The sequence below is a fragment of the Morchella importuna genome, assembly GCF_003444635.1.
Source record: "Morchella importuna strain M04M26 chromosome Unknown Morimp01GS010, whole genome shotgun sequence".
In the NCBI taxonomy this organism is placed as follows: Eukaryota; Fungi; Ascomycota; class Pezizomycetes; order Pezizales; family Morchellaceae; genus Morchella; species Morchella importuna.
This window is the reverse complement of record NW_025763407.1, coordinates 569,001-589,114: the sequence shown is the minus strand read 5'-3', so window position 1 is coordinate 589,114 and position 20,114 is coordinate 569,001. Positions and strand designations below refer to the sequence as shown.

Below are 20,114 nucleotides of genomic sequence, written 5' to 3'. Positions count from 1 at the left end.
CTTTGCTGGTTTAAGGTTTGGTAATGTCGACGCCTACACCCTATCCTCCCATGGCTTGAGGGCTTGTCGGGTTTTCTTTACCCTTCCCTCTGTCCGTAAGTGTCGTGGGGTAATTAGGTAAAAGTAAGTCCTCATCACGCCTCTTTGACGGTTATTTCATGCGGCCCCGCCCTATTTGGGGGTTTTCGTTGTGCACCTTGGAGAGGGGGGGGGGGGGGGCTTGTTCATGCTCTTTTGGCTCTTATTAGGATCCGGCTTGAGGGATATTCCCACGACCTGGTTTGTGCGTGGGTTTAACTTTTGTATTATGGGTGTAGTCACGAACCTTGGGCACTAAGTAAACTGGACATCGAAGCGCGGATCCGGATTTAAAGAACATGCAGGTAGCTGGAATTACATGTACATGTACATCTATCGCTGTTTACAGGCGGGGAAAGGGCTTTGGGGGGAAATACACATTGCTTGGGGATGTATCTTGGCTCGTGGATAATATTGCAATATTGACCCTGTGAAGCCCAAGAGCCCTGACTATTGTGTAGTGGTAGAGTCGATATGAGTTGACTCAGTACCGTTCTAATTCTTTGGGTAATAAATACATGCACTTTATGGAAAAGGTCTAAAATGACACATTTTTCGGTATATCACGTGCTTTGATAACACATGATGCAAAATGGACACTCCCCTTCCCCCCCCCCTAGAAAAATCAAACATCAAGATAGCGTTCCTGATTTATTTTACTACAGGAAAAGAAAAAGAACAAAAGGTTCTACAAAACTACAAAAGGTACTGTAGCGACTTATTGAGAAATTTGCGACTACTACCCCCACCCCTGGTTTGAACCCAGGACCTTATGTGTGTATTGGTTGTATCCTGGGTACGCTCGGTGTCTAGCGAGCAGTCTATCCACTAGACCACCCGCCCATAGTGGATACTACACTGGAAGTGATATTTGAACTTGGCACCACCGTCAAGATGAAGAACTTAGAACTTACCAACAATCCATCTCATGTGTTATTGTAGAGCATGTCTACCCAAAAATGTGTTATTTTAGACCTTTTCCGTATTTATTTTAGATCGTAGCGAACTATGTCATTTTACTTTAGACCTTTTCCGCAATAGGTAAGGCCATGGCGAGACGATAATTCATCTCCACAGAGCTAGGGGCCGAGGGCTTTTACCACCAACTTCCGGAAGTCGCTTGAAGTATCAAGATGAGTGCCAATTCAGAATTTGCAAAGCCTGTTCTATCAAACAGATCCAAATACTTAAGCTTTGTCTACGGTTGTGAGTCGGTCCGATCATCTTCGAACGGCCTTGAAGTGGCTCGGAAATTCAGAATTTTTTAACCCCTACCGAACCCAGAAACTCTAAGGACTACATTTAATAATGTGTTTTAATAGCCACTTTTCTAGATGCATAATTTATATGAATAATCTATATTTAGAAGCTCACTAAACTTTCTAAGATGGTGAGACCTACAGGCCTCAAGACCTCCTATCTAACTAGTAGGCGCTCTCAGTGGTAAAACCATCAATCCCCCCGCGGGAAAAACACAGTGAGAAAAAAGGAGATTTACCACTGGAAGGTCCTACTGGCTAGATAGGAAGCCCAGAGCTCTATATCCCCCACCAACCAACCAAAAAAACAATAACACCCATGGCCAACATACAGCCAGCCAGCATTTAAAATATCGAAAAGAAGTTCAAGGTTTCGAGGCTATCTTCGCCCCAAATCTTCCCCTGCCTCACTCTTGCCCAGATTCGATCCCAGTCGCAGGCAAAGCACCCTTGGCACCCCCTCCTGAACACATCTTCTTTAGGGATCGGGACCGACCAGGCACATGTAGTTAAACACGTAAGTACGAGCATTGCTACGATTGTGTAGCGGAGCGAACAAACTATAATCTACCAGTCAGCACGGCTGCGGTGGGCACAAAGGTATACATAGATAGGGAAATACGTACTTATATCAAGAAAAAGGTTGACGACGTAATAGTGGCTTTTGTTTAGCGAGCCGCAGCAACCATCAAAGATGGACGAGGTGATAAGTCTTGCAACGTAATCCATGGTGAGGTGGTCTTCTGTGTGCGTGTTGGGCGGGGGATGGATGTTTCTAAAATCTGAAGCGAGATTGGACTGATGTTATATTTGGGAGTTTATAGTTACATTTAGATGATCTTGGTTGATGTAATAGTCAATACTACCGCGGGGACAGTGACAGTTCTAAATATACATGTACTGTGATGGTGTGGGTGTTTGTGGCATGAGAGATCACTCGGGTCTTGGCGTTTGGCGTTGTGGTGTTGATGCCAAGGTGAAACAACTGCGGTGGTGGATTGTGCTATTAGAAGATCGCAAATAGACTAGATTGAGTCTTGTACAGCGGTGGGTAATAAGTGATCAGACAGAACGCTACCAAAATACGCGTTTGCAGGCAAAATTGTGGCTAGGCCGTCCGATGACTTAATACCCACCGCTGTACTTTGTATCAAATTAACTGAATTTAATTATGTGGTGCCAGAGTGTCTGTCACGTTGTTCGTAGGCTGGGAAAAAGCCACATCTCTTCCAAGAGGTGTGGAAACGTATAGTTATTGATCTGGGGGTTATTATTTATGCAGCTGCGCAATTAATCCCTCGATTGATCAATTAAACACACCCATTACCCAGTGGTTGAAATATATCTTTTTTGTTCCATGGAACCCCACGCGCAATCACGCGATCTCACTCGCCCATCCCCTGTGGCGGACCCCACCCGCACCGCCACACCCCTGCCAGAATATTTACCACCCAACGCGCATCACCCACATGAGAAAAACCCCAACCGCAGCACCAACCACCCTTCGCAAAGGCCGAAAACGAAACAAACCCGCCCATCCACCGAATCAGCGCCCGTCCTCCCCCTTCCCTCCTCCTCCACCTCCACCCTCCCACACAAACGCGTTGCGAAGCAAGCACCGAAGGAAGGAACGAAGGCAAAGAACATAACCCCCTCCTCCCCACACGTCATGGTCACTGTGCGAAACCCGACGCCGAAGCTCAGCGATGAGCTCTTCCGTGCCATGCAGACCGTCCTGGACGCCCTCTTCAACCAGCGGGATCCCACAGAGTTCGTATTACTACTCACCCCTTCCACCACCCCCTCACTCTTCCTCTGGCGCGATCGATTGAGCAAGAGATCGTGACGGCTGAACTAACAATTGGCTTGGGTGTGGTTTAGTAGCGAGCGCGATCTCTCGGAGGCGTTCCACGACCTGCTGCCAAAGCGGCAGTTTGTGGACTACTATAAACTTATCAAGCACCCCCAGGCGCTGAACCCGGTGCAGCTGAATGTCAAGAGGAAGACGTACACGGCGTTTACCGACTTTGTGAAGGATTGCGCGCAGGTGTGTGAGCGGAATTTTTTTCTCCCTTGAACTATTCTCCCCAACCCGACCTGACCCCTCGGAAACACCTCCTGGGAGAAGGGGTTGACTGATATGAACTGGGTATGGTAGATATTTCATAATGCAAAATTATATAATCGACATGATAGTGTGATATATGAGGACGCGGAGACTCTAGAAGTATGCGCCCCCTCCCATCCCCGCACACCCCCGCGCGCCCACTAACCCCGCCCCCCGACACTAGGGCACCCTCAGCACCGAACTCGGCAAGCTCCGCGACGCCAATGTGATCCAGCAAGCCGACAGCGAACTGCCAGACCTCGGCCCGTTACCGCCCCCCTCCCCCAGCGGCTCCCAAGGCTCTCCAGACCCCGAAGAAGACTCGGCTGCGGAGGATGAGGAGGAAGACGAGGAGGACGACGCCCAGGAGGAGGAAGAGGACGATGGCAAGAAGCGCCGTATCTCCACTAGGAGGCGAACGGGGAAGAATGTCAAGGACGACGACGGAGAAGGTGGGAATGAGAGCGTTAGGAAGGATATGAATGATCCGAGGCGTAAGAGGGGTAGGCCACCCAGGGTGGATACGCCAATGGAGGTCAGGGTTAAGAATGTGCTGAAGGCGCTGAGGAAGTTGAAGGATGAGGCGTGAGTTTGGTGTTGAAGGCCCCCCGAGTGGAGGGTGTGTGTGCTGATGGGTAGTCACAGGTCCGGGAATCTTCGAATTAACGCCTTTGAGAAGCTCCCCGAGAAGAAGGAGTTTCCGGAATACTTCCAGGAGATCAAGAACCCCATTGCGCTGGACCTGATCCGCAAGAATGTCAAGCGCCGCGAATACAAGACGTTCGACCAGTTCATTGCCGACATGGAGCTGATGTTTGAGAATGCTAAAGCGTTCAATGAGGACGACTCGCAGCTCTACCAGGATGCCGTCATGCTGCAGGAGGAGATGCGCAAAGCCGCCGAGATTGAAAAGGCGCGCAAGGACGAGGACATTACCGGCGGCGACGAGGGCGCTGGAGGTGGAGGCAAACAATTACGTCTCCCGCTCGATCATATCCCGCATAAGGGCGAGAACTACCGCGTCGGCGACTGGATCCATATCATCAATCCCAACGACCCAAACAAACCCACTGTAGGCCAAATCTTCCGCACATGGAAGGACCACGACGGGCAGATCTGGATCAACGCGTGCTGGTACTACCGGCCAGAGCAGACCGTGCACTGGGAGAACAAGAAGTTCTACCCGGATGAGGTTGTCAAGACAGGGCAGTACCGCGATCACCACATTGACGAGGTGCTCGGAAAGTGTTTTGTCATGTTCTTTACCCGCTATTCGCGCGGACGGCCAAAGGGCATTGACCCGAAGCGCACGCCAATTTATGTGTGCGAGAGCAGGTACAACGAGGTGGAGAAGCACTTCAACAAGATCAAAACGTGGAAAAGTTGCATCCCGGATGAGGTGCGGGGCCAGGACTACGATCTCGACAGCTTTGAGAAGCAACAGGTGCTTAAGAAGATGCCGAGTCCCATCCTGCATATGCTGCCAGCGGACGCGAAGGAGGACGATCCGTTACCGGAGGCGAAGATGGGCGTGGAGAATGCGCCGCCAATTATCGGCGCGGTGTTTAGAAGGGCACGGAGAGAGAATGTGAGTTTTTATTTTCTTTTATTTCTTATTTCCACGTCTACATTATCTATACTGGCGTCTATATATTGCATTGTGGCGGGCGGGATGTCAGTGATGTCTGGATGGATGGTTGCCCAACAGTTTGCTTGCTGCTGCATGAGCTTTTTGCCTCGCTGCCTGCAATTGGCAGAGCATGCGACGACACTCGCTGTCACCACAACAAGCAAACACCGCAACACCCAACATCCATCCATCGTCCTACCCACACACACACAAATATATACACACACTCCCCCCCACACACTCTCTCTTTCTCGCACACTCACTAACAGTAAACAGGACTCCCCCCCACCAGAGCCCACCCCGCCTCCCCCAGCACCTATGCCCACCCCCGCCCCCGCCTCAGAGCGCCCCGCCCGCGTCATAAACCCCGATTACCACGAGACAATGTCAATGACCCAAATGTACAAGCAAGCGCACCTTGCCGCCTCCGTGACCAGCACCCCCACCGCCGCGGCCTCCCCCGCCCCCCAGCACCAACAACCCCACGCCCGCTCTCCAATGACCCCCTACGCATCCCACCACTACACCCCCACGCGCCAACACTCCTCCCAAGGCTACCCCTCCGCGCCGCCCTCGCAGCACCAGAACGCGGCCGCAGCAGCCTCACAGGCGCTCCCGCAAAAACAATATAACCCCCCTGCACCCCCAACTACGTTCACGCTCCCCGACAGCGTTACACATAATATTCCTGAAGAAACGGCGGCGCAGTTCTTGCGCGATGGCGAGGGGAAGTTATTGTGGTTTACGGTGCCGCCATTAGATGCGGTGGAGGGTGCGGGAGCGGGATTGGGCCATTCGGTGGCGTGGTTGGCAAGGAGGAGAGAGATTGAGGAGAGGAAGAGGCGGTGGGGGGTAGAGAAAGAGGAGAGGGGAAGGAGGGAGAAGGTGCGGATTGTGGAGGAGAGGGAGAGGCAGAAGGGCGTGGCGAAGGAAGTGTTGGTGAGGGCGCTGGATGTCTGGAAGGAACAGATGAGGGCGTCGGTGGCGAAATAGGGTTGTAGTTGTAGTTGGTAGTGCCTTTTCTTTCTTTTCTTTTAGTATTATAAGTAGTATACTATTTCTGTTTTCTTTTGTCGTTTCTTCTGTTTTTTTTCTTTCTCTTCCGCTTTTTTTTGATTGGCATCATTGTATCGGTGATGGTTTTTGAGAGCTTCCCTTTTTACTTCTTTTCTTGGACGAGGGTTATAAAGAAGATGGTGTTGTATTATTAAATAAATGTGCAGAGAGCAAGAGAGCGAGAGGATGGCCTTTTCTTTTCTCATCTTTTTCGTTTCTCTCTCTCTTTTCTTTTATTACTACTCCTTTATTATGAGGATAATTATTACTTTAAGCTATATATGAGGATGATTACTACTTTGCTATGAGGATAATTATTTCTATTACAATTACTACTTCGTTGTGAGGATAATTATTTAGTTTGGCAGGGGGCAAGGGTTGGGGCGCTAGCTTGGCGTTTGGCTTCCTACTATTAAACGCTTGTTGCGGTTAGACCGTGCTACCCCTACCAACCTACTGTTACTATTGTACCAACTCAGCCAGCCAGCCACGGTGTACGGTGTCCAAACACGTTGCGGCGGTTACGTGGTTTAATCAGTTAAGATATGTGTTATAGTTTTGAGAACCATAAATTAAAGACTGCGGCAACCCCGTTAATCTCACTAATCCTATTCGCTCTCATCTCTCATCCGAGCAATTATACCATCCAAGCAATAGGGCACTAGAGCAAACCAAACGGGCCAGGACGGTCTCCTTCCTGCTATATTTACAAATATCAGTCTAAAAGCAGATGGTAGTAGTGATGGTAAGAATAAAAATAGCCCCAGTTCAATCTTTTCCACTGCTGATCCACTTTCAGCCATCCCCCCAGAACACCAAAACACGCGGCAGAGGAGTATGTAGGTACCGTCTACATACATGGATCCGTGACATCTGCATACCGCTGGGTGGGTGGGGTGGTGGGTGTGTCTGGATTGGGGTGCTAGAATGTGAAAACCACATTCCGCTCCATGGCTTTCTTGGTTGGCGGTGGATATTAACCCAACCACTTTTTTTGTCATGAGAAGGGCCCAGCCTCGGTGTTTGCGCCATTCGTATTGTTGGGTGGTGCATAATGGGTGCTCTCCCTCTTTGTTGGTGTTTTTTGGGTTCTTCACGCTGATATCTTTTGCTACTACGTATAGATACTACTGATCTTACTGCTACTACTGATACTGCTGCTGTTGCTGCTGCTGTTGCTGCTGCTGTATTATCGTGCAGCTGCTAACCATCAGAGATATCTCACGATGCGGCATTACTACTTCTTCAGTATACTCCTCCTTTCAATACCTACCGCCTCAGGGTCACAACCACCCCACCAAGCAACAGCGCTGCTAACTCCCGATCTCTCAACTCTCTACCTCTTCATACCTCCCTCGCCCTCATCACAAAGTTTCCGCTTCCTCTCCCTACCGTTGAACAATACCTACTCAACCTCAAACTTCACTCACTCCTTCATTGAGCTTTCCTCTCCGCCGCTCCCACCTTCCTCCTCCTCTGACGCCAATGCCATCTCGATAGCGCCAATACTATTCCCAACAGGCCAACTTGCAGTCTTAACAGGCAGCTGCGACACCGATATCACAATCCACGAATACAGCTCTCATAGCAACACATGGAACCCTCGGTCCATTGCACCGCCGTCAGGCCGTGGGGAACGAAGGCCGCTGAGATATCATGCGAGGGCGTTTGCATATGGCGTTAGTAGCACGACGTCGAGTGTGGCGCCGAGTGAGACGTTCATGACCGGGCAGGGCGAGGCGGGCATGCGCGAGTTTGAGCAGGGCGTGGTGATCACTACGTCGACAGTGAATACGGCGTACGTGTTTGGCGGCGTGTGTCCTGCCGCCGGAGGCGGAGTGGAATATTCAACGGGGATGATGGAGGCGGGGTGGCCGTTGGCAAGGGCGCAGTCGTATGTGCCGGGTGAACGAAAAGGCAAGGGAAAGGGAAAGGGCTCCTCACCGCCGTCGGCGCCGGCGGTGCAGGATGGTGAGGCGGTAGCGGCGGCGGGGACGGATACGGTGATGCTGGCAGAGTATGATGGCCGGAGTAATCGCGAGTGGCCAATTGCTGAAGCTGGCTTCTCGCTCACGACAATTTCAACACGAGAGGGGGGCGGCGGCGGCGCAGGGAGTGTGGTGATGGTGGGCGGATACACGGCGGGTGCATTTGTGGATATGAGGCAAGTGGCGGTATATTCTGCGCCAGATGGACGATGGCGGTTTGCAGATGTCGGGCTGCCGGCAGCTTCTCCGCCGAGACTGCGGTCGAGTGAGACGCGGGTGCTGGCCACTGGGTCCGGGCCCGTGGGCGTTGGAGAGACGACAAAAACGGATCCGTCGGCGAGGGTGGCGGCGGTTGTGCAGCGGCGAAACGACGATACACGCCGGATTGACCCGCGGTCGGGACACAGCGCAGTGGCTACGCGGGACGGAAAGCGGATTGTTGTGTACGGCGGATGGGTGGGCGATTTCAATACGCCCGCTGAGCCGCGGCTGGTGATCCTCGAGATGACGGGCGAGGCGGGCAGGGACGAGTGGCGGTGGGACATCCCGTTCATCCACCCGGGCGAGCTGGGCCCGCCGACGGACGGGGAGGCAGAGGGCTTGAGTGGGCATGCGGCGGTGATGCTGGAGGGCGACGTGATGATGATCACCAGCGGATATCGCATCTCGCCGTTTGTGAATGCGTCGGTGGTGAATACCAAGAGCTACTTCTTCAATGTCACCTCGGGCATGTGGGCGGGCACGTATAAGCCCGCGGGTATACTTGCAGCGGAAGAGGAAGAGGCGGCGGGGAGGAAATCGGAGCATAGGAGGACCACGGGGATTGTGCTTGGAGTTATTTTTGGTGTTGCGGGACTTGCAGCGGCGATCATTGGCTATCATTGGTACTTCCGAAAGGGCCGGAGAACCGAGCGTGACGCTGAAGGAGCAGGCCCACTGGAGAGAGAAAGGTGGGGGTCCTTTGGATTTTACGGAGGGCCGTCAGCGAGTGAAGAGAGACTGGGATCCTTCAACTGCTACGGGACAGAGAAGCCCTCAATGATGGCCGGCAGCACAGAGCGACTCGGATTAGGTTCGATATATGGCTCCCGAAGACTGTCTATGAGCCAGGAAAGACTCGGGATTTATGGCTCCCACAGAGCATCACTCAGCCAAGAGCGAGTCGGCATCGTTGAAACCCGCAGCCACTCCTACCGCGTCCTCGGTGAAGAAGCTGCGGTATCAGAACCTCGGCCTGCCTCTCCTCCCGCCTCCGCCTCTCGCCCCCCTCTACTCCGCAAAACATCCTACCTCACAACTACGTCAACCGCCGCCGTTCCGGGAATCCGCCCGCCTCCAAAGGCACTCCTAAAAACCAACCCCGCCCGAGTCTCCACAATCTTCGAAGCCGAAGAAAACGCATTCGATCCCAATCGGGGCTCTCGCGGCAGCTCCTGCGCCGCTACAACAGGCTCTGATGACGATCACCACCTGGCGAACCTACAAAACCTGTATACCCGCTCACTGGCATTCGCGGAGAAAATGGCGGCCCAGGAAATCATATATGAGCAGCAGTCACGCTCACGATCACGCTCTACAACCCTTAGTGGCGAGTGGAGCGACCAGACGGCATCACTGCCGAGAATCCCGCCGAGAGCGGCACTCAGCTCAGAGAGTCTGAGCCTAGTGCCAACGGCGCCTGTTAGGATCCCATATAACCGCTCGTTCCCACCGTCCGTAACGAGGGTCGAGCCCGTAGTGCCGAGGCCGAGGGTGAAGACGTTGTTGACGCCGGCTAGGTTCTTTCCCGAGCAGGTCGCGAAACGGCGTGTTGTGTCATTGGCAGCAAAGGCTGCTGGTGAGCTTGAGCAAGAGAAGGAGAAGCAGCCGCCGAGGCGCTGGGCAAGCATATCAGCGCTGCGCAGCGCACTGCCGGATATATTACCGACGAGCCCGATCTCGCTATGGGAGACGCCGGGGAGTAGTAGCCGGTTCTCGCGGAATGCGTCGTCGTCGGCGTCGGCCGGGACGATGGGAACGATAGGGAGCGCGGGCGATGTGGTGGAGATGCCGAGTAATATGGTGTTGGATTCGGCGCTGGGGGTTGGCATGGGGATGGGGATGGGGTTCTCGGGTTTGGGGGATGAGTGGGATTTGGAGCTGGAGGCGGCGATCGAGAAGAGGGTGGTGCAGGTGCTGTTTACGGCGCCGAAGGGCGCGCTGAGGGTTGTGAACTTGGATGAGAGGGTGGTGGCGCCGAGCGTGGATGAGGAGGAGGTGGAGGAGAAGGTGAAGGAGGTAGTGGAGGTCAAGATGGAGGTGGAAGTGGAGAAGGTGGTGGATGCCCCTACGGGGAAGGTCGAGCTGAAGGTTGTGATTCCGGCGGTGGAGGAGAAGGTGTTTGAGAGTAGCTCGGCGCCGGGAGATGTGATTGAGGTGGTTCCGGGGAATGTTGGAGAGGGCATCTTGGAGATGATATGCCAGTGAGGGTCTCCCCTCTGCTCTTTATTCTCTTTTGTTGCGTTTTCTTTTCTTGTAGATATACTTTGGAGGTGTGTGGTTTGTTGTAGGGCGCAATGGGTGTAGGATTTCTTTGTAATTTCTTCTTCTTCTCCTTCTTAGTGACTTGTATAAGTAGCTTATTCTTAATGATAAATTATCAATATCATCTCTTGTGTGTTTGTGGTATCGATTAGACATTTATCCTCATTATGTGACAGGGCCACGGTCGTATTATTGGCCATAACATCGTAGCATCCTAAAAATAGTAAAGAAAGCAAAGAAAGAAAGAAAGCTAAAATTAGCATTACTAAAAAAGCGCCGTGTCAATGATTACCACGCCGAGTGACCACCCATGACCCCACCAACCTACCCCCCCACCATATTATCATACAACGCCTCCCGCCTCTCCTCCAACCCCGCCAGCTCCCTCTCAACCCTCTCCACCTCCACCCTCGCCAAATCCCTCTCCGGCGGCAGCCCCTGAAACGCCTTCACGCGCGCCTCCAAATCCAGCACCCGCTCCTTCAGCGCCAGCACCTCCTTCTCGCACTCGATCAGCGCCTCCACCGTCGTTCCCTCTCCCCCTTTACCTCCTGCTCCCCCTCCTCCTGAATCTTGGAGGCGCTCACGGTAGTCATCAACCTTGCCGGCCAAATGCCGTGTCGCACGCCCCCACTCACCGACCTGCGCAGCCAGCTCTGCGGGAACGCGGTACTCGGCGCCGTGTGTGAGTCGTGTGATGGAGGCGGTGAGAGTGGCGAGGTCGGACTCGAGACGGGTGTGGAGGTGCTGGAGGTGCTGTGATTGTTGTGTGAGTGCGAATTCGTGTTTCGTGAGCGTTATCAGCTGGTTTGCCAACCTACGACCCACCCACCCACTGTTAGTTTGATGAGAGTATTGGGGGGGGGGGGTAGAATGGGGGGGGTGTAGCCATACTCCACCGTCCCAGTCCCCTCCGCATCCACCGCGACCGCCAGCAGTGCAAGTGAATTCAGCGCCCGGACGCCCTCAGCCGTAAGATGCTCCTCGACGGCGGCCAGCACGTTCTCTCCCCCCCCCGGACCCCCGCCACAGCCTCTGCATCGCGCTTCTGCAGTGCGTCAAGGGTGCGCTCCTTGACCTTTTTCGCGAGGGCGCGCTCGTCATCGGCGGCTTCGTTGGCGGCGGCGAGGGCGAGGAGGGCTTTCAGTGTGTCGGGGGTGCGCTCGAAGGGTGGGACGGGCCGTGGGTGGTAGCGCGTGCGCAGCCATTGGTCGGCGTAGGTCCAGTCTTTTGTGGATTGGGATTGCTGCCGCGTGGTGGTTGGGGAGAATATTTTGGCGGGGGACCAGAGGTCGCGGTAGTCGGCCATGGTGTGGGTGGTGTGTGGGGATTGTGGGGATTGTGGGGATGGGGATGGGGGAGCTGTGGGTGAGGTGTGGATTAGATTAGATTAGATTAGATTAGATGCTAGAGTTGCTGTGATAAGATGCGGTAAGATCTGTCCCAGAGATTAGATGCCATCTTATCTCTGGCCTGGGTAAGTTTGTTAAAGGCCACCTGGAACAAACGGAAGCTCTTTCTCCTTGCAGCGGTTCTTTTATAACGGGGGGAGGGGCCACCTTTCACCCCTTTCACTTCTCCGCATTTCACCCACTTTTCTTTTCTCTGCTTTCTTTCTTTCTTTCCTCTCGTGCTTCTCCTGACTCTTCTTCCATCGTCCTAGGAAGGAAGGATCTAGGTCGAGGCAGGCCAGTCCAGTCCCGTCAGTCACTTACTCTTTGTGCTCGCTACTCTACATCGCAATATACCCCAGAATTGGAATTGCTTCTCTGTTCGTCTCCTAGATACAGCTTACCTCTCGGGCTGTCTGTCTGCAGTCATCTATCTGTCTATCTATCTACCCGTGTTCGTTCCTGCATAAGTAACCTAGCCTTATTTACTACCACCACCACCACCACCAGTGCCACCCACCAACACCACACTCGCCTCCCATCCACCATCCCCCCCCCCCCCCCCGCCACAATGATAATCCGACTCCACGGGCTCGCCCTCCTCGGTGCCCTCTTCAGCCTCTCTCTCGCCAGCGACGCGCCCGACCCCTCCCTCCCTGTCTCGTCGCTCCTCGCCTCCGCCAACGCCCTCCTCGCTCAGGGCGACATGCACGGCGCGCTCGACCACTTTGAGGCCGCCATCAAGAAGGACCCCAGCAACTACCTGACCATCTTCAAGCGCGGCGCCACCTACCTCTCGCTCGGCAGGTCGGCGCAGGCCAGCGCCGACTTTGACGCCGTGCTCGCGCTCAAGCCCGACTTTGAGGGCGCGCTGCTGCAGCGCGCAAAGATCAGGGCGCGCGCGGGCGACTGGGCCGCCGCAAGGAAGGACTACAAGAAGGCGGGCAAGACGGACGAGATTGCGGAGGTGGATGCGGCGGAGGAGGCGCTGGCGAGGGCCCATGCGGCGGAGGCGAAGGGTGAGTGGGAGGAGTGTGTGACGAATGCGGGGTCGGTGGTGGTGGTGGCGGGTGGGATGGCGAGTGTGAGAGCGCTCAGGGCGAGGTGTAGGCTGGAGAGAGGGGAGGTGCATGAAGCTGTCGGTGATCTGACGTAGGTGCACCCCTTTCAGAGTTCAAATGCTTGTAGGGAGTTAGAGCTAACAGGTAATTCTTGTAGACATCTTGCACAGCTCAACGCTGGCGATACCGAACCGCACCTCCGGATCTCATCGCTCCTCTACTTCACCGTCAATGATTTCGACCGCTCCGTCGCCCAGCTCCGGAAATGCCTCCACTCCGACCCCGACTCCAAGCCCTGCAGCAAGGCCTTCCGGCGCATAAAGTCCCTCAACAAATCCCTCGCCTCCATCGAAGCCCTCCGCGCAAAACGCCAGCACAACTCCGCCGTCAAGCTCCTCGTCGGCACCCCCGACGACATCGGCCTCATCGCCGAGATCAAGGAGGAGCTCGCCGAGCTCAAGGAAAAGGCCTACATCAACGACAAATGCCCCAACGAGCTCCTCGCAAAGCTCTACGACATCACCTGTGACTCATACACGGAAATGAACTCGGTCAAGAAGGGAAAGCCCTACTGCGACGAGGCGCTGCGCCTCAACCCGTCATCCATCCCCGGCATCCTCGCCAAGGCCAACCGTCTCCTGGAGGAGGAGCTCTTCGAAGAAGCCATCCGCGCGCTCGAGGGCGCGCCCGAGGACGACGCGCGCATCAAGCACAAGCTACAGGAGGCACACACGCTGCTGCGGCGCTCAAAGACAAAGGACTACTACAAGGTCATTGGCGTGGCACGCGACGCCTCGGACCGCGAGATCAAGAAGGCATTCAGGAAGCTGACGAAGCAGTACCATCCCGACAAGTACCGCGGCGACATGACCAAGGAGGAGATTGAGAAGAAGATGTCGTCCATCAACGAGGCGTATGAGGTCCTGTCGAACCCGGAGCTGCGCGAGCGCTTTGATAACGGCGATGACCCGAATAGTCAGGAGAGGTCGAACCCGTTTGCGCAGGGGCATCCGTTCATGTATCGCCAGGGACACGGGGGTGGGTTCCCGGGTGGGGGTGGTGGGGGAGCCCGTTTGGACAGGGGTTCCCGGGGAGTGGGGGGTTTAAGTTCAATTTTTAGGCATGAGTTATATCGTTTTTTTTTGTGCCAGATTTTCGTTCTGCGGCTTTTTAGTGGGGGGATTGTGGTTTTGTTGTTCGTTTTTCAATCGCGGGAGGAGTCGTGGTAATGTGTTTTTTTTTTTTGCCGATTGTTGTTTTGCGACCTACCTATGCGTAAGCTGTGACATGTAGTTGGTTACCCACATGTACCCAGTCTGACAGACAGTGTCTTATCAAGCGAGGAGGTGTGGCTGGTGCTCATCTAGCTGGTGCAGTGCACTGGGTGGATGGTCTGGATATACATGTATCCGCTGCAATCAATTTCTTCACTTCGTGCGCGTGTTGGGTGAATATATAGTCAAAGCTTAAGTCGAATCGGTTAATATATTGATCTTGCTAGTGTTGTGGTATGCGTATATATTTATTTATCTAGAAAGTTCTATGTAGTTGGCTGGGTGATGATAGTGTAGGCGGAAAGGTGTATTTGCCTTAATTGCTGGAGATGAAAGGGCGGAAAGGAAAGAACGGGAGAAGGGTTGGGGGGGTAAGAGATTATGTACGTGTTGGCAATTCACTCAGTTGGGCATAGTTAGAGCCACCTTCTAGATCTCTCCTTCTTACCGTCTCTTTAAACCAGCCCTATATAACAATCCTCGACATGAGAAATCATCCCATCCCGTCATTGGCTAACATGGTGCGAGTGATAGTGAATGATTATAGTAATTGTATGCACGTATATAGATCTATAGATCTTACTACGGCATACTGCAGGAAGACTCATCCCTGTCACAAATATGTACATGTATGTATCTATCGCACAAAACCTACATGTATATATGACTCGTTGATAAGGTCTTGGCGCCCGAGTGATGGGTTATGACGCTAATGATGGATACGTCTAGCAAAGTGGTAGTGTCCTTGGCACGAGCCAACAACGTCACTCGTCGTGAGAGGGTACTTGCTTCCCTATTTATGAGGCCGGGGGCAATGTTACTTACTTCTCCTCGCTGCAGTGGGAACGGTATATCTGCCCCCCCCCCGCCGGGCCAGACACATGTGGGGTTTGGAGGGATTTCATCATCTGCCCCCCCCCCCCCCCAAATGAGCAGGGAAGGATAGCTCCTTTCTGTAATCCCCGCCAACAAGAGGAGGCGAAATTCGAAATTCCAACCCTTTTGGTCCTAAGCGCACCTTCCATTCGGAGATGGGTTTTTTGTGTGGTCCTTTCTTGCTGCTCTCCTTGTGGCAGGGGTGGTGCTGTCTTGCTTGTTCCCGGCCTTTGCTCCCTGTGAGAGGGTATTTCCGTAGCATTAACTACTTTGTGAGAGGTGGCGGAGGCAGGTGGGAGGTTCTGGGGCAGTGTGATATTGCCATAGCTTTAGGGCTGCAATTAATGAATTAAACAAAAAAAAAAAAGTGAGGTTCGTTCTGCGATTAGCGAAGTGGTGTCAGGCAGCATCTGTAAATTCTTGACTTTAATCCTCCAAAACGTATTGCGGGTCTGTCATAGCATATACTATGTAGATTTGTCTTATCAATCTCCTACTAATTGAAAAGTCAGGCCAAGATGAATTCCGCAAATAAAGTGAAGGGGGGTTGGTTGGACGGAGCTCGCACATGTAGGGTAAGGAGCCCTCAATTAAGTCTATCCATCACCAAAGCCTCTCCGGAATATACGGATCTGATGCACTAGTTGGTTACCATTATAATATCAATTAGGGAATGATTGAACTATCTGGATGGTAGAACGAAGATAGTCACTCTATAAAAACAATTCTTGACTTTGTCGCTCGGATTTTCTGGTTCATATGTGGAGTGAGTATATATAGTGTGGCCTTACTATGTAAGGTGTTTTTAGTAACGGTATCCACATTCTAGCTTAACCAGACGTGTCCCTTGATATCTAGAATTAGGTAGGCACTTATCCTCCTTCATGTAATATAATATACGCACCCCCAGGACCTCTCGTGCACTCAGCTGGGCTATCGTACAATAAGCAAGAAAACAGTGCACGGTGACCAGCACTTACTAGAGTCCTAGCTAGTATCACCACAGTGAGCCAGGGCTAACTTTATTTACCTACATGGTGGCAGTATATATACGACGTATATGGCCCGTTAGTCTTTAATTTCAACTCAATCTTAGGGACGTTTGAAAATTCTGCAAGTCGGACAGAGCCCCGCTACACCAATAAACATGCAGATCACCGAGCTAACTCAGAATCTTTCATCGGCTCGGACAAAGATTGATATCCGAATGGAGTTGAGTGAGGCTATCTAAAATTAAACTATTCGAACCCTTAACATTCCCTGCTAACTTTAACCCCCACAGGTTAACGTATGAGCGACTCGGAGACAAACTCAACCCGAACCGTTCATAATCACGCGCGGCTTTTTATATTTACTAGCTCGGCGCGCATCTACCATTCTTCCAGGACCAATATACTAGCTCGGTCTCTTTAAACTTCGGTCTCGAGCGAGGCGGTCAGTTCAACCTTGTGGCCCCTGGCTAGACCTCAGGGGACTGATGTATTTGGGCAGTAACATGCCATAGTTAATCTGATCCTTCAATAATTTGAGGTAACACTACTCTACACAAGCATGTACCCGGATACATTTACTCTATCCACTGCATAGAGCACCTGCAGAATCTAGAGCGCCCCGAACAGGTACTCGAGATCTAGCTAGCACCGGAATTTTCCGAGACGTCCATTTATGATATCACTTTTTGAGAAGATAATCATGCCACACACCCCTAGAGCTGCAAAACATGTTATTCGGGCCGTTGTTGTCTTTCCCTATCAGACTGCACTTTTCTAGGTCAGAGCTTTGGCCGCATTTTAGGTCAGAATCGGGTCTGGAGCGGTGAGTCCCGGTACTTTGCGTCATGAAATATCACTCACCGGATGTGAAAATTAATGGAATGAATGTCGAAATTGATGCGCCCCCCGGGGTGGGGGGTGCAAGGAGGGGTGGGCGTGGTCCGAAAAGTACTCAGCTGGCCGAAACATCTAAATATCTCTGTGTCAATGACACCTCAAACTCAAAACCTCACCGCACAGCCAACGACTTTATGACAAGTAGTATCTCGAGGCATTTTATCTATTGAAACACTTCCGGTCCTTCCTAGTTCGTGGCTGGGACCAATACGTATGATATCTCTCTTCACTAAACAGCTCGACTTTTGGCTTTAATGGTATTAATGTCATTTATACAGACCCCCCCCCCCCCCCAAATGTCCTATAACTAAAGCATTTAAATAATATTCAACATTTAATATTTAAAATCTAAAAGCCACTTTGTAATTAATTTGACCTATAAAATTCACTCATACCAAATAAAACTCTTCTGACATTTTACACAACGCATCGAGTCACAACCGCCGTCTTTTTGGATCCTGACTCTGCAACTTGGGGTTGGGCAAAGTCTTGTATACGTATCAAGGTATTTTTGACTCAGCACCTCGATTGCTTTCTGTGAATCTACTGCCTTTTGAGCATCTATTGCTTTCTGAGCCTCGATTGCCCTCTGAGCCACTATTACTTTCTGAGCTTCAATTTCTTTCCGTGCCTCTGTTGCCTTCAGAGCCTCGATTGCCCTTTGAGTCACTATCGCCTTCTGAGCTTCAATTGCTTTCTGGGTCTCGATTGCCTTTTGAGCCTCGACTGCATTCTGAGCTTCAATTGCTTTCTGTGCCTTGATTGCCTCTCGTGCCTCTAGTTTTTTTTGTGTCTCGATTGCTTTCCGTACCTCGATCACCTTCTGCTTTTCGATCGTTTTCCGTGCCAGTATTGCTTTCTGCAACTCGAGTGCCCGATTGAGTCCTTTCTGCGCTTCGAGTGCCTTGAGTGCTTTCTGCGCTTCAATTGCTTTCCGTGCTTCTATTTCAATTTTCTTCGCCTTGATTTCCCTCTGAACAAACTTCCTATAAATGTCGCGAGCTATTGCAAGTACAAGAACCGTGAAAATTGAATAAACTAATATAGTTAGTCGAAATATTGGGAATGTCAGATTAAAGGTGACTACCTACCAGCGATGCTCACCCATGACCAAGAATTGGAAGATGGGACTGGATTTCTTGGCGATCTACACATGAGAATAGATCTTATAGACGGAGGCGAGACTGTGCTGGTCGTTTGGCGTGGTTTTACGGTAAACTATATCGGATTTTTGGGACAGAGATTATCATCCTGATTTGGGCTAACAAGGCCCTTTCCTGGACGGGGGAAGATATATATGTACTAGGTACAAAGGAAATAGATAGCTCATAACTAAAAAACTTTTCTTCTATAGCCGTGATTCGAAGACAGTCGATTGTTTTCTTAAAGAGAAAGAAATGCCGAAAATATAGACGCCAGGATGAATGATAAAAGAAAACCTTTGTCTAGGCCTCACCTAGGTCTTCTACAGGCTCCGCAGACACAACAGAAGCATCGTTGGATGTTATTAAAAGTGAGATTTTAGAAGGTTGGTGATGGCTTTAGCAATATCCAGGGTTGACGAGATATCTCCGAGTGACAGCTCAAGATTCCATCTTGCTTACGTAAGTGTCTACCGCCAAAGCACATGACCCACCGACCTCACCCCGCCAGAACGCGACAAACCAGCAGTTACACCGACCACAGACCAGCTCAAAATGGAAGGAAATCGCATGCGAAAGATCGAGGTGCAGAGCCCGGAAGATATCAGATACCTCTTCGACAATCTCTGCCGAGCAGCCAAGGAGAAAATTGACCAGCATCTACCCCCAGGAGCTGCCGACCGTGATGATGAGCTGCGGAAACGCGTCGAGGAGATGCTCACGGAGGTCCGGTATTGCCCAAACCATGCCCGGTGGCTCTCTGTTTTTTTCTTTCCTGACTGTACTGGTCAAGCTAACGTGTGGGGAATTCTTGGGGTGAGCAGTATGTGCGCCGGACATTCGAGCACGCTGTACGTAACATCTCGGTGAACGGCATGGACGCGGGCCCAATAGAGACCTACATTTCTAAAAATGAGATGGAAGAGCTTGAACCCTACGACCGAAAACTGCATACTCGCTTCACCACACTTCAAGCCCAACTAGATGAGGAGACGGAGAAGTTGGCGAAGCTGCGCCGAGAGGCGCCCTTCGATGCCGCTAAAGCGTACGAGGATGCGCTGAAGAGGGAGCTCGAGGGAGATGAGAGGATAATACAATCGCTGGCGAATGAGGATATCACGGATCCGGAAGCAGGAAGCCTTGGTATCAGGCCGCTGGAAAGGAAAGAGGATATCGAGGAGGACTATGCAAGAACTGCGGAGATCCTGAAAGCGCTGCAGACGGTATGCCATCCACTTCCTTTAGTATAAAACTTTTCCAGGAAGGGGCTAACAATATTTTTAGAGCCTGCCAGCTACAGCTCATAAACTTACTCGTGCTAACGATGCTCTTGACTATGTCCAGTCAAAGCAGTAAAAGGATTGTGGCGTTTCTTTTCGGTTTTGTATTACTAACGGATATGCGAATCTTTTTTTAATATGGGCGTATTTCGGTAATGGATACCATGTTTTATGAATCATTGAATACCTTTAAAGCACATTAGTCCCGTTCCAACTTATATCTACAGACGAGACTGACGCTCCGCACCCTCTCTGATTCAAGTGCAAGCATTGTCCTGCAAGTCTCTTCAAATCTCTTAAAATCCCTGTCTAAAAGATCTACGCGAGTGCCTTCCTGAGAATATTATACACACACAAGCGGGCCAGAGTCTTAAACATATAGTTAAAGTAGGACGTATGATGGTTCATACTTCCCATTCGTTGCCGATTTGTATTCTTCTGTAGAATGGGACGAATCCACTTCTCTTCAAGAGGTAGAACGGGCACAAGAATGAATGATTGAGTGTAACCAGGTTCAAGACATCAGCCAGTGCTATTCTTAGTGAGTGAAAGAGTGAGTT

The 20,114-nt window shown here is 51.8% G+C and overlaps 6 protein-coding genes across 6 annotated transcripts; 4 read left to right on the top strand and 2 right to left on the bottom strand.

Moving 5' to 3' along the window:
- Window positions 1-2,694: 2,694 nt before the first annotated feature.
- LAJ45_04261 (uncharacterized protein) lies at window positions 2,695-6,067 on the top strand (the record flags this gene model as incomplete). The annotated part of the gene is made up of 6 exons (XM_046113841.1): window positions 2,695-3,107; window positions 3,219-3,384; window positions 3,496-3,564; window positions 3,629-4,029; window positions 4,090-5,032; window positions 5,351-6,067. The coding sequence occupies 6 exons, from the start codon at window positions 2,695-2,697 to the stop codon at window positions 6,065-6,067; spliced, it is 2,709 nt and encodes a 902-aa protein (XP_045972943.1).
- A 1,289-nt stretch (window positions 6,068-7,356) lies between these two features.
- Window positions 7,357-10,584, top strand: LAJ45_04260 (uncharacterized protein; the record flags this gene model as incomplete). Its single annotated transcript, XM_046113840.1, has 2 exons — window positions 7,357-7,809; window positions 7,864-10,584. The coding sequence occupies 2 exons, from the start codon at window positions 7,357-7,359 to the stop codon at window positions 10,582-10,584; spliced, it is 3,174 nt and encodes a 1,057-aa protein (XP_045972942.1).
- A 381-nt stretch (window positions 10,585-10,965) lies between these two features.
- On the bottom strand, window positions 10,966-11,950 carry LAJ45_04259 (uncharacterized protein; the record flags this gene model as incomplete). Its single annotated transcript, XM_046113839.1, has 3 exons — window positions 10,966-11,458; window positions 11,536-11,624; window positions 11,672-11,950. 3 exons carry the CDS (start codon window positions 11,948-11,950, stop codon window positions 10,966-10,968), a joined length of 861 nt encoding a protein of 286 aa, XP_045972941.1.
- A 653-nt stretch (window positions 11,951-12,603) lies between these two features.
- LAJ45_04258 (uncharacterized protein) lies at window positions 12,604-14,267 on the top strand (the record flags this gene model as incomplete). The annotated part of the gene is made up of 3 exons (XM_046113838.1): window positions 12,604-13,184; window positions 13,251-14,131; window positions 14,245-14,267. 3 exons carry the CDS (start codon window positions 12,604-12,606, stop codon window positions 14,265-14,267), a joined length of 1,485 nt encoding a protein of 494 aa, XP_045972940.1.
- Window positions 14,268-17,517: 3,250 nt separating this feature from the next.
- LAJ45_04257 (uncharacterized protein) lies at window positions 17,518-18,240 on the bottom strand (the record flags this gene model as incomplete). The annotated part of the gene is made up of 2 exons (XM_046113837.1): window positions 17,518-18,170; window positions 18,237-18,240. 2 exons carry the CDS (start codon window positions 18,238-18,240, stop codon window positions 17,518-17,520), a joined length of 657 nt encoding a protein of 218 aa, XP_045972939.1.
- Window positions 18,241-18,829: 589 nt separating this feature from the next.
- On the top strand, window positions 18,830-19,630 carry LAJ45_04256 (uncharacterized protein; the record flags this gene model as incomplete). The annotated part of the gene is made up of 3 exons (XM_046113836.1): window positions 18,830-19,000; window positions 19,099-19,497; window positions 19,559-19,630. 3 exons carry the CDS (start codon window positions 18,830-18,832, stop codon window positions 19,628-19,630), a joined length of 642 nt encoding a protein of 213 aa, XP_045972938.1.
- Window positions 19,631-20,114: the final 484 nt, after the last annotated feature.